The sequence below is a fragment of the Cygnus olor genome, chromosome Z (assembly GCF_009769625.2).
Source record: "Cygnus olor isolate bCygOlo1 chromosome Z, bCygOlo1.pri.v2, whole genome shotgun sequence".
NCBI lineage: Eukaryota > Metazoa > Chordata > Aves > Anseriformes > Anatidae > Cygnus > Cygnus olor.
The window spans coordinates 44,485,458-44,498,965 of NC_049198.1; the positions used below are offsets into that span (position 1 = coordinate 44,485,458).

At 37.1% G+C, this 13,508-nt stretch overlaps 1 protein-coding gene across 1 annotated transcript; it reads right to left on the minus strand.

The window, feature by feature from the left end:
* Nucleotides 1–320: 320 nt before the first annotated feature.
* On the minus strand, nt 321–9,363 carry LOC121062110 (protein FAM240B-like). The gene is made up of 3 exons (XM_040541749.1): nt 9,298–9,363; nt 2,327–2,469; nt 321–982 (listed from the first exon to the last, which is right to left on the minus strand). The coding sequence occupies exons 2-3, from the start codon at nt 2,464–2,466 to the stop codon at nt 904–906; spliced, it is 219 nt and encodes a 72-aa protein (XP_040397683.1). The 5' UTR covers nt 2,467–2,469; nt 9,298–9,363; the 3' UTR covers nt 321–903.
* Between the last annotated feature and the right edge of the window lie 4,145 nt (nt 9,364–13,508).

Here is a 13,508-nt window from a genome sequence, read left to right on the forward strand (position 1 = left end):
AAGCATTGGGAAGGGAACTAGAAACAGTTCTGACTAACGGCAAATCTGGAAGATGGAACTTGCTGTGTTTCTGAATGTAGTGGTTGTGAAGGAATATTTACTGGGTCTCACCAGGTTAGAGCAAAAAGTGTGCTTGTCACTCATGATGACAGGCAGCTGTGAAGGTGTACCAGGTTGCTCTGTGGAAGAGAGATCAGACCAGTTCTAGACAAGTTGGTTTGGGTACCAGAACTATCACCCAAACTCCAAGTCATTTTGACTTTGCTGGTATAGCATCTCAAGTTAGATAATGTGGGTTAACAAATAAAGCAACTCTTGTTGATATATCACAGAGTCTATTTCTCAGAATATTTATTAATGGCCTTACAGGTATTTAATACAGAAGCAAGAATCTGTTACACCTAACAAATTGAACACTACTTGTGATCTTGTATGTGATAGCATTTTTACATATGTCCCCACTTCCTTAGTCTGAGAAGGGCTCTGCTGTATTTAAAACACAAAAACAAAACCAGAAACACTCAACAAGTCATTAAAAAGAAAACCATTTCATTAAATTACCATCAGTTTAGAGAGAAAACCAAAATGTCCAGGAAATGCTTTTGCTGAACGCTATGTAGCTGAACTGTATTTTTCCCAAGCATCCACAGCTCAGTGAACCATGATTCGTTAGTCTTGAAGACTTCAGAGTGCTTCAATCTCTGTTTATCAAATAATGGGATGGATACATAATATTAAAAGCAGCAATACACATTATACACATGAAGCTTCTAATAGACAGCTAATTATTTATAGCTCATGTAAGCCACAAAGTAAAATTGACTTGAGCTTTTGAATCACACCATCATGCTCTCCTACAAAACTATTTTCTTTTTTCCCCATACATGCAATGAATGTAGATCTTCAGCTAGATGGGTCTTCAGGTTGGGTCCTCAACATCTTTATCCGTTTTTCCAACCTCTCCATCCATTCATTTCTGAGCCTAAAGACAGAAACTCTAGTCAGATTGTCCCTTTTTTTTTTTTTTTTTTTTTTTTTTTCCACAGGGAACAGATTTGTACTCTTCATCTTTCCCACTGATGCTATCATACAGATCTTTTCCCCAGTTGCCAGGAAAACTGTTCTGCCCACGTAGAGAATTTTGCTGGATGGAAGTTCGGGACTAGTTCTTAAATCTCAATGCTGGCTCACCTGATCGTTGTGGTTCATCTTCATATCCCGTGTCGTCCTCTCTCAAGTGCCTCTTTTTGCCGGAGTGACTTGTCATCTCCACTGGAGATTGCCTGCTGCCACCTGGTGGGTAGCATCACCCAACGTTTCCCCAGTTCCCCTCCTCGGAAACACATTAGCAAAGAACTGTATAGAGGCTCCTGTGAACTATTTGGCTTAGAAATACTGCACGTGTTGAAATTGGTGATAGATCAGTTAACTACAGGTTAACCGACTGTTAGCTGATAGCTGGAAGTTTGTTTTATTTTTCTGGTAGTATCTAGATACTACAGAAAACTGCCTTAAAAAGAAAAGGCAGAAATTTCACATCAGAGAAACTGAGATGTTGAAATTAGGACTTAAAAACAGGTAAAACTTGTTAGAGACTTACTGCAGTGTTCTTTCATCCAGGGTTATTAATGCAAGTCCCTTATTTTGCTAAACATTAACTCAAAGAGAGGTATGAGGGGAATTTTAAACAAATGCTTTCTTTTTGAATGATCCCAAGTCAGAATACCCATCCTTGCATGTGACTTAACTCCAGGAGACTTCACGTGAAGTAAAACTGTACTATTGATGTTGCAGCAGACTAGTCTTTCTTGATTTGTCTCATTTAGGCAATTATGACTAATTGAAGTAAGTATAACTATGGATGACAGTTGTCTTGGTCAGATAGAACACTTGGACCATATGATTTGTTATGGACTTACCTTGTGCAAATTAAACCATCTGAATTAATTGAACCTATATTCTTGGCAAAGCCACAGAGAAAGAAAGGGAACCAGGTACACACATGCACTAGCCTTGCTCTGAAAAAAACCTTGATGTTTAAGATAAGACAATACTGCTAGAAATTTTCGTAATAACTTCAGAAAGTTCCACACTTTGGTCCCATTTAGTGAAGAAGAGTAAACTATTCTCTTATCCTCTGAAGACATAGCTAAAACTAATTGGCATTATCATGTCAATTTGGGAAACTTTATTATTTTCCAAATATCTAAGGAAAATAAACATTACTTTCAGCTTTCATTAAACGATATTAATATAGGTACCACTTTTCTTTTAAAAAGAATTACAATGGAAACTCAAATAATCCTTCCAAATGCAAACTACTTACTTTGTCAGAGCGCTTCTTTGCTGACGTTCTTTTTCAATTTGCAGATACCGAGTTTGTTGTTCAATAGTCTTTTCCCAGAAGTTTCTCAGGTCACTGGTTTCACATCCCCTCACTTCATGACGTATGTATTGACTGTTCATTTTCTGTGAAAGAGAAATGTGAAACACTTTTATTACAAGTTATTGGTCCCATGTATGTTTACATGGCTGAAGCACAGTGCTGATGTTTTGGACTTTCACAGAGTTAGGATCACACTGTTTTTTATGTAGGATAAGGATAACAGTAGACAATTTAAACTTCTCATTCCTAGCTCTGACACTTACGGATATGCTGTTTACAGTGATTTGAATTCTTGCCTGTTAAGCTCAGATATTTCTCATCTCCATCTGTCTGTGATCTTTAAATTTACAATGTGGGACAGTTCTGTTATTTTCTTTAGCTTAAAGATTAAGATACATTTCATAGTTCTCAAAAATGAAAAGAAATATAAAAATTGTCACATCTAGTGGGATTTTTTTCACAGCTTTTCTGTTCATAACATGATGAAATAACCTTTGTAGATTAAACTTAAAAAAAAGAAGAAAAAGAACTCTGGTGATTTACTGTTAATGATTTTAATATTTACTGTAATTTTCTGGGGGAAAAAGAAAATTTACGTGCATAAATACATATGTACATATTGTTATAAGATGGTGACTTGCAAAATCCACTGTGTTTATTCAGTACTTCACCCTCTTATGTAATTTTCAAAACTGAGCAATTTCATTCTGTGTGTTTACATACCTGTATCCATTCTGTTCTTCCTCCTTCATTTAACGTCATCTTAAAAATAAATTTGGAAGTAAATGTTATCCTACGAAAAGAATGTCTGTCTCAGGATGACTCCTTATGGGCTAACAGTCAAGCTCTTTTATCTCACATTCCAGCCAGAAAAAAACCATCGTTACTTTCAAAATTTTAGTAAATATGTAATGAAAATATAGCCGCTGCTTTCCAAATTGCGGTGTGGTTTTCTATGAACATGGCACTAAAATATTTTCCAGGATGCTTTTTTTTTATTATTATTTTTTTAAACAAATATTTAGGGGTCTCTCATGCATTGTTTGAATTCACGGCAATTATTTGCAATTTATTTTAATCAGAGCCATAGAGAGCTTGTAAACAAGCCCCTCAAGGCTAGCTTGGAAAAGCTTGAAGGAGCTGCTGCCATTCCCCTGCCAGCCATGGTAAGAAAAGCAAAACTGGGAACCAGTAATCTTTACATAATTACATTTAGAGATTTGACTGTTTTATGATAAACTGTAAGACACATTATAAAGAAACTATGAGTGGAGAACGAAAGTAGCCTTTTGAAGAGGTTTATTTCTTTCTGAGATTTTCCTATGACTTCACTGTGGTTCCCTGCAAACCACCCATACATCAACATGTGTTCTCTGAATGATAGAACCTGTGCATCTGAGCCTGGGTTTTCCATAAATAAATAAATAAATTAAATTAAATTACTGAGCATTTTTTTCAGGTTTGAGCAACTTATTGCTGGATGTATGCGTTAGCATCAGTCCATAATGTGGATTCCAAGTACAACTGAACATTTTCAGCTGTGTTAAGGGACAACCAATTCTGGGTCAAAAGTTCTTTTAATATAAGGATGTGTGTTCATAAAATATATGTATTCTATAAATCTGCACATATATATCATACAAACCCAAACCTATTTTCCCAGATAGCAGTTACTACCCTCTCTAAGTGTGTACCTAGGGGTAGTCTAGACAGTTATGAAGAAGCAATAGTGACAGCCATCTGAGTGAGACTAATGGACTTTTCGACACAGGACTTAATCTTTGAGAATAACAATATTTCTGAAGAACACCAGGCAAAATTCCCAGATCCTCACGCTCCAAAATAAACACTGCCAGGAAATAATCACCCCTTGTTACTTTAATCAGAAGTGGTCCTAAAATATAATAAATTCATGTTTCTGAATGTAAATTCCTGCTTACTGTGGATGTGTTTTTTTTTTTTTTTTTTTTTTTTTTTTCCATATATATGCGTGAACAGCTCTTCTGAATGAGTCAAATTTCCGAACCACCATCACCATGTATAATTGAGCCCACATAAATACTTTCAGTATACACACAACCTTTACCAGTTTTAGATGTTCTGCCTTCTGGTTTGGTGCTGGCTTGAATATGTTTTTATATACATGACTTTCTGTCACCCTTTTCCCCACAAAAAATAAAAAAAAAAAAACAAGGAAAAGTTTTAAACCCTGCAAAAGAGAGCTGCTCTTCATTGTTATTCAGCAATAACAGAACAATGCAATACATCAATACTTTTTTCTGTTTATGATTAGTGAAATTGTTTTTGCTCGCTCAGGCACACTAAGACCGTTGTCCAAGCCTATACTTCTTTCCTAACACTTTATTTTGCATTAACAAATGGGTACCTTAAATTGTTGAATTTTTCTCATACTCAGCCCTTGATCTTCCTCTTTGTTTTCTTTCCTCCTGACAGTGGACAACACTTGAATACTTATAAGCTGAAACTAGAATTTCTGCATCATCATTTTACTGATCCCTCCACATCACAACACTAAATCCTTGATAAACACCAGTGTATCAATGCATCACAATTCTTATCACTCAGCTGTAGAATCATTCTAACCTAAACTACCTTTTACTTCAAACCTGCTGTTTAAGTCCATTCATTCAGTGATTGCAAGAACTCCTCAACAACTCTGCTAAAATAACCTCCTTGGTTTCCTTTGCCTTTATGCATCATGAACACAGACATTAGAATTCAACTCTGTCCAGCCTTTCATTTCAATGCTGTTGTCATAAGCCTTCAGGACTGTGTGGGAAATCAGTGATATCAAACCTAGCCTACCTGTATTTCACTTCTCTCAAGATAATGTTTCTGTTCTAACATCTTCTGCCAGTGATGAAAACTCTCTATTTTCTTCTCCTACTCCATTTTTTATTTCCGGAGGAAAGTACAAGGACTTAAGCCTGTATTGTGGCTTCACGCCAGCAATTATCATCTGGGTACAGTTTATTTTCATGGCTTGGACCTTTTTCAAAGTGGAAAATGAAAGGGACCTTGTTTAGCAGAGAAAGAGAAGATTGAGAAAGACATCATGGAAGCAGCCTCCAAAGCATCCTGAACAAATAATCTCTATGTATGCTATAACAAGTTGGCAGAAATACACTGTTAAATCATATAGGCAGTTCCAATAGCCCTTTTATAGACCTTTCAGTTAGGTCTGACTTAAACTAGTGTGCAACAGCTAGGACTAAACTAAGCTTTATTCAAGTCTCTAGTGACAACCCTTCCATATGACAACAACAAGAGTCTCTTCTCTGTAATCATCTTTGACAGAACACTGGTTGTTATCTAGCCGAACAAATGCAGTTGTTCTCAGGTGAAAGGAATAGCTAGATAAATTCTAGGAAAGCTTTATCTTATACAAGATGGACATGGTTATTTATTTTTAGGTTTAATCATTTTAGAACAGGTTGATAATATTTAGACTGAATTTGTTAAAGGAAATCTTACAAAGGTAGGGAAACAGTGACACCGGCACTGTTATCTGGAACTGAAAAAATGTATTGGTAGAACAAAGAGAGGAATGTAAGATCAATTCAGTGTGACATCTTGACTCTTTTGTAAGTAAAAGAAATCGATAGATTGAAGCTGGAACTTACTGGTTCTATGAGAAGCCATTACACCAAGATGTACACATTGTTTTTTGAAGAGAATTGGAAGTTGCTTATCTAGAAAACAGTATGTAAAGAAAAGAGTGTTTTTTTTTTCTTTCTTTCATTCGTTTACCTCTAGTAGACCATAAATTGTTATTTGAAATGTAAGATTGGTTTGTTTTTGTTTGCTTGTTTTTGTTGATTTTTTTTTTTTTTTAATTTACAAAACATCTGTGTGAATCAGGAAAACTATTCTTATCCTTGTCTTGTGTATGGCATAACACAATCACTCAGAGTTTTGAAGGTGCTATGCATTTTTGTAGAAATAATCCTATATTTTATCCATCTACATTTTCATGGACCTTGCTCAGTGACAGTGTTCTTTATATACAAGCATTGGTGACTGTGTTTATTATATACACACATTGGACTAATCAAAAACTGCATGAGGTACAGGAGAGTAGAATCTGTGTATGCTAATGCTGATGTTTGACTTTAAAACAATAAGAAATTGGCTTTGAGTTTAGAAAATGGGACTTGAAATTGCAGACGATTTCCTTCTTTTGCCTTGGATATTGTGTATATCATTTATCTCCTGCTACTGCAGCTGGCAGCAATTCACATCTCAAAGGACGAACAGAGGTTTGCTTTCAGATAGAGCCTGACTGAGGAAGCACACCAGTTTCAAATTTAACTTAGATCTTGAGAGTCTGAAGGACTCTTTAGGGACAGAAGAAAGTAGATCAATCCCCTGTACCCCTCTGCTTGTGTGGCAGTTCGCATAATGCAGCCTGCCTCATGAGTGTTGTGCAGGAATGAGACAGTATGTTGGGAGGGCAGAGGCTGCCTGCCTGCACAGGCCAGGACGTGGCACCACAAAAAAAAAAAAAAAAAAAAAAAAAAAAAAAAAAAAAAAAAAAGGGTCTAGCAAGGCTGGCTAGACAGGGTCAGCAATGAACCTGGGGGATTTCTGGTGCACACAAGGCCCTGAAACCAGCCTAGTCTCTTTTGAAAATGCTGCGGCGTGTTGCATCAGCAAAAATGTATGGCTTACATATGTGCAACACTATGCTCCTTCCATTTATACTTCAGCCTTATAGGTTATCAATCTATGCTTTTCTTTCTGAAGAGTGAAGCATGGAGTTTGCAATGAAATAAGTGAATTCTAGACAAATGATTTATTCTACCATCTGTCTTTCCTAGTTTTACAGACCTTGAAGCACTCTGTGTTACCAGGACGTGCTCAGTCAGGAGGTCTTTTTCTGTCTGAAAGCTCCAATCAAATTAATTGGACTTTTGCATGTGATGGGAGTTTTTCCCATATGAAAATGGCAACCACATTGACCTGTCTTAGAAATACTAATAAGAGTTATCTGAATACATGAGTTACAGCAGGTGTGCATCTAGCAAATCAGTTCTGGAATATGCAAATCAAAGTGTTTGCAGGTAGGCAACCATGCAGTAGTCTCATTTCAGCCATTCTCCTTGTTCCTGATTACTAGTGGGTTTTTTTTTTTTTTTTTTTTTTTACTTTAAGGTTCTGGCCCTGTTTTTCAGCTTTGGAGAACAACTTTCTTGAAATGTATTGAGCTTTACCAAATTTGGACCTTTTCTCATATAAAACTTTTACAAAAATGAAACATGAAAAAGACATGATTCTTGGTGGCTGTATTCTGTCTTCATATTATACTGCTACAGAGACAGTATCAATGCCTTTGAACACAACACACAAAGTATTTTCTTCTGTCCTCTTCATCTGTTGGGTTCTCTTCATTGGTGTTCAGTCTTTCCTGGATATCAGATACATGAATGATTGAACTATTGAACTGGAGGGAACTCATTGTCTGCATTGGTTTTCTGCACCTGAGGGCTCAGCAGTCCTCCAGCTGAGTGTCAAAATTCTTAAAGCCTTTTGAGCAAAACACTTGAGGAATCGGCAGTTTTATTTCCCTCCAGGTAATCAATTCATCTGTTACTATCCTTGTTCTGTTTTTGTGCCCATTTATTTATTTAGCTACTTGCTCTCCTGCATCCTGTTCTTCTTGCTGACTTCTCCCTCAGCCCACAGCTAAGAACCTAAATGAGAGAGACCTTTACCTTTCTATTCTCTGCCTTCATGTCTGTTGAGCTTCCTCCTCCTGCCCCCCTCACCTTCTATGCCAATCCTCTGGTTTTCACAACCCAGCCTAATCTGGCTGCATCAAACCTCCGTTTTTGAACATCTTTCCAGGTCATTTTCTCAGCTCTGTTGTACTCTTGGCTTTTTTTTCTCCTTCTTGCTGGAGCTGCATTTCTCTGTGACTGTTCATACTGATCTCACCAACCTTCCCCATGAGCATCTTTTCAGCACCCCTCTGCTCCCCAGTTTCCCCTGCTCCCTGCGTCTGGTTCTGCATGATGGCTGCCTGTGTTCCCACAAATTCTGTCACAAGGACACAGACAGGGCTGTGATGACAGTTGCACAGTGCCAAACGTTGAGTGAACGGCTTTCATAAGCATCATACAATACAGAACATCCAAATGACTTTCATGAACTTTCTGTAGATTTGTCCAGCTCTTATTGGCTTTTAATTTTCTACATTTAAAACATATTTAAAGAAGCTGTAGTTCCTTCACATGATCTAACATCTTTTCTAATCACTAGATTTTCCCCTCTGACAGATACATTTGAAGCCTGATCCTATAAGTTGCTGAATTAATAAGATCAAGTATAAAACATAAATTAATATTTATTAGTAGCAGACCAAGGATCTTGAAAGTATTTTGTTTCATTTTTTGATTTTTGAGTACAGGAGGGCTTGATGATCTAGGATCAAAGAAGTGGATAAATCTTGCCTGGGGCTCATGTTATTCATTAGATCATTCAGTTCTGACAAAACATGCAAGAGAAACAGGTTCTGATTCATGCGAAAGTGGCTGCTGTTAAATTAAAAAGCCTCTCAGTAGCCGATCACTGTTAAAAACCTTTGCAAGAGGAGTGCATACGTAACCTTAGCTATCATTCAAGCCCGTCAGTTGAGAATGTACAGCTACATCTCCTGGTGTTTTATCCAGGGTTGTGGTATGGAAATTGCCTGTAAATATTTTTTCTGTATCAATGCTACTCAGCTTCCTTAGAATGCTGTTAAACTGGGCACTCTTCCCTGACATTTTCCTCACACTCTCATCTTTCCTAGAATATACTTTTGTGAGAATTAAAGTTAGGGAACAAATGCATTTCTTGTTCACATTATTGTGAAAAAAATTGCTATTAAAAAAAAAATACTTACTTACCTCTGGAGTTGCACTCTCCCTGCAAATAAATCCTCTTTGTGACACAAACAAATGAGGAATATTACCACTGCAGCCCTGGCTTCTCCAGTGTCACAGGGCAGTAATGAAATGCATCCCTCGGTACTTTTTATTTGAAGTGGGGGTAACATAAATCCTTCATCATATCAAGGCTATTTTGAACAGAACCAGTAGTGAGATAAGATCATTTAATGAACTTTGCAGCCCCCTGCCTGAGATGACCATGAAACACAGGCCCCCCTCGAGAGTGTGCATCCCTCCCACACTGGCAGATACCTCAGAGAGCATGACTTGGCAAGTGCTGAGAATTATTCTTTAAAATGCATGCTAGTATTATCCATTTTAATATTCATCCTGTGAAGCTTGAAAAATTCCACTCTGCTATCTTAGCTGTAATGAAGGTTGAAGTGGTGTGACAAATCACACTTGGTTTTGCATTACAGGGTGACTTACAGAAGTATGCAGTACTTTGGAGCTGTTAATCTAAGGATGTGTGCTTGATTATGACCTATCACACAATCTGTTCTCTTCAAGGCAATAGTCATAGGAATTGTCTGTTTGGTTAAAATTAGCTGACAGAATGCTTTAAACCAGCACTAGTTTTACCATTTGGAGTTGTTAAAACTCTACTAGAGATGAGAACTTCTATCATTAAATTTCATTTTCTGAGGAAAATATTTTGTAGATTTGGTTGATGACAGATGTATGAGCTGATCTCAGTTTTCATTAAATCCATCTACATTGCTAATATACCATATGTGACTGCTGGCTTGAGTAGTATTTATAGCATTGCTGATTATTTTAACCTTCTTCTGTTGACATTTTTCAGATCACAAGTAGCAAAAGCAGCAGCCATTAGATGGTTCATATTTCTTTTCTTTTTTCTTTTTTTTTTTCTCTCCTTTTTCTTCTATTTATTTATTTATTTATTTTCCAGACAGCTTTACAGCAAAAAACCATGAGCAAAACCTGACAGCTGCAGCCTTCCTCTGTAAAGGAAAATTCCAATTCATTCCAAGTACTGGTCAGTTTATTTAACTTGTTAAAGGCATGGATTTTCTTCAACATGTTGTCCCACTGCATATCATATGAAACCGCAGAAATAAGCTCACTTGCCTGAACATATGATAGCAGCAAAGGTTTGTGCTCTCAGAGATTTTAATTCCAGATATATGCATTGCATTGAAGACAAACATGATTCTCTGAAAATCTAGAGAAATAGATCAGAATCTGTCTGGTTTTGGAAATCCCAAGCAAATAAAGTGTACTTGGTCAATATTAAAATAATCACTATTATAAGGACAGATGGGTACCTAGGCTGAATATAACAATGATGCTGACCACCACTGTACTGCAGAGCAGCATAATTTCTTCCCTGCAATTTGACTCAGAACTTCAGTAACTTCACAATTTACAACAAATTAGAGTTTTATTTTGAATGTCAAATGTAGAAAACATCTTTCCTAAACCTTTGCAAGCATCTCCTTTCAGTAGGTTACTTCAGTGTCCAGGCTTCATCAAACCAGAACATATATTTCTGGTCTGATATGTTCTAGATGTATTGATATTTCTGCATTTGTGCAGATTAGATGTTCTGTGTAAAGCACAGCCCAGGTGTGGTAGACATTGCACACACTCAGGTTATCTACAGCATATTATATACACATTGCATACACACTGACTGTATTTACAATGAACAATAGATCTGTATTCATGTGTCTTATGCAAGCTAAATGGGCACCCAGCATCCAGAAATCCTGGACAGAATTAGTACTCTGCTGGGCTACCCAGATCAGAAGAAATAATCGGGTGGAAGGTGACTGAAAAGACATACTTCACCCTCAAAAGTATTGCAGTTGTCATGTAGGCTTTTATGCAGTGAAAATTATTTATGAAATTTTCAGTTGCACCTCAGTCTTTGTTTACTTCATAAACAAGTCTCCTCAAACCTGTTTAACATAACCTGCTTATATGACAGCACTCATCTGTAGTTTGCTAAAGTACTTGTAAACCACTGTTTAATGTCATTAGCAGAGGCCATAGAAAAATCTGTAAAATGACTGACAAAGTGCAAACCTCTGGAGCACCTGGGGTTTTACTTGTCTGTAGCAATCAAATTCTGCCTCTGTGTTCTTACTGTGCTGTTGTCTTGTGTGGGAGAGGTAGAAATAAAAGTAGCAGGAAGCTCTTACTCTCACACAATTATATCTGGTACATTTTGGCCATAATTTGTCAGCCTGGTTTCTTTTTTTTTTTTTTTTAAGAGCCGGTGCTAAAGAGGAGGAGGCAAAAGGAGAAGGCATTTCACAAAATCTACAAGAACTTTCTATTTAAGTGAACTTCTCATAATCTTTTCTCTTTGATGTTAGAGAAAATAAATTCCAGAGAGGTAAGATTTTAAAGCACACACTGTACCATGTTGTTGAGGCAGTCTTTTTCTTTATTCGCTGTGCATATAGTATTCACATCCTTCTCATTCGAGTTTGATTCAACGACTGTCAGAAAGTTGTGAGGAGGGATTTCTGTCACTAATGGATCTTGTCCTTCCTGGTCTAGGAGCAACACAGGCCAGAGTAGTTTTAATAGCCCTCTCCAAGCTTCACAAATTCCTGAATGGAGCAGATAACTCAGAGGGTAGGTAAAAGTCTAATAAATTTAGGCTTATATTTTCCCATGATCATTAACTGTTTTAGATATTTCTGTAAATATATGCGGTGTGAGTTTTTTAAAGTCTGTCCTTCAAAACCATTACAATGGGTCGTTCAGTGGGTCTAGTGAGTAAGGCATGGTGAGACAACAGGCAGGAGGTTTCTCTAGGGACTGTCCTACAGCTGATGCCACGTGCCTGTGTAGAGGTCTGGTGTTTCCTTGCTTCCCAGTCACACATGCATTGATTTGAACCCTGTTATCCTGCAGTGGCAACTCAGAAAGTGCATCTGGAGAAAACAAATCTGCTTAGAAGTTTCTAGCCCTGCCTACTGGATATGACACTGAATGTTTCTTTAAAGTTTATGGAAAAAAATGTCATGACTGGACAACTGAAAAAGTCAATTAATTTCACTACAGTTTCAAAAACATTTTTCCTCTCCTGGGATAAGACTTGAATTGGACAGTGAGAAATCATCAGGGACTAGTTTAGATAACAGAAAAAAAATAAGGATTAAGTAGATATAGGAATGCACAGGAATACCTTTCATCTACATTGGATTTTTCCTCTGAGTGCATTCTGGATGGTGCATATATCATAACATCCATGCCTATGACACACAATTGTTTTTTTTATAGTACCTCTTATAGGATGATCTCAAGGTCAGTAAAGCAGCAGATTGAAGAGCTGACATGTTTTATTAGCTGGATGAAAGTTCTTCTGGACACCAATTACACGACATCTGTAACATTTATAGAGGTTGGTTGGTGTTTATTTGCAATTGTAGTATTGCCTTTGTGACATAGACATTAAAAATTAGATAAAGAATCACAGAATCATTTAGGTTAGACTTTCAGATCTTCAGTGCTCTGCTTCAAGACTATAACATGTAAGATCCACTAATACCTTTCTGTAATTCTCCTGTTAGTTGCCTGCTTGCAGCTTTTTTTGTGATTCTACTTTTCCCAGGAATGTAAGTTTTTCAAGTAGTTTAAATTGCATTAGGCTGAAATTTAACCACTGGAGCTGCTAGATACACAGTTGCTTTCCCATGGAAGTGTATGTAATTAGCTTGGCTCCTTGCACTACAGGGGGATTCTGCTACAAAGGAGAAAAAAGGCTGCTGGTGTCACCTACTCTCTGTCAGCATTTCCATGTGTTTGAAACTACCTTAAAGGCCACATCAAATGAACTTCTACAGGGACCTGTCCAGAAAGGCTTCTATGATGATGGTTTGAATTTGCCTGCAAATCTGGCCTGGATGTTTTTTACATCTTACTACATCTACATCTTACTACATCTTACTTACACCAGCATTAGGAACTCAATTGCTCCAGACACCCTCAGGCATCAATTTAATGAGTGCAGGAAAGAGGTTTTTGATCTTCTGTTAAAATCAGACAAAGCAGTGTGCTTCAGTGCACATACTGTTTGAACTGAGGCTGAGGCTGTTCTACGCCCATACAGTCCATGGAAAATGAACAGGATCTCAGTGGGGTAATGCAGCCTTCTGCATATCTTTTCATAGATATTAAGTTACATTATT

What these genes read in the sequence shown, in the direction of transcription:
- LOC121062110 (XM_040541749.1), bottom strand. Translation starts at nt 2,466, where the DNA reads ATGAACAGTCAATACATACGTCATGAAGTGAGGGGATGTGAAACCAGT. An exon ending in CAAAGAAGCGCTCTGACAAA is followed by an intron (nt 983 to 2,326) that starts GTAAGTAGTTTG and finishes TTCTGTCTTTAG; the next exon opens with GCTCAGAAATGAATGGATGG.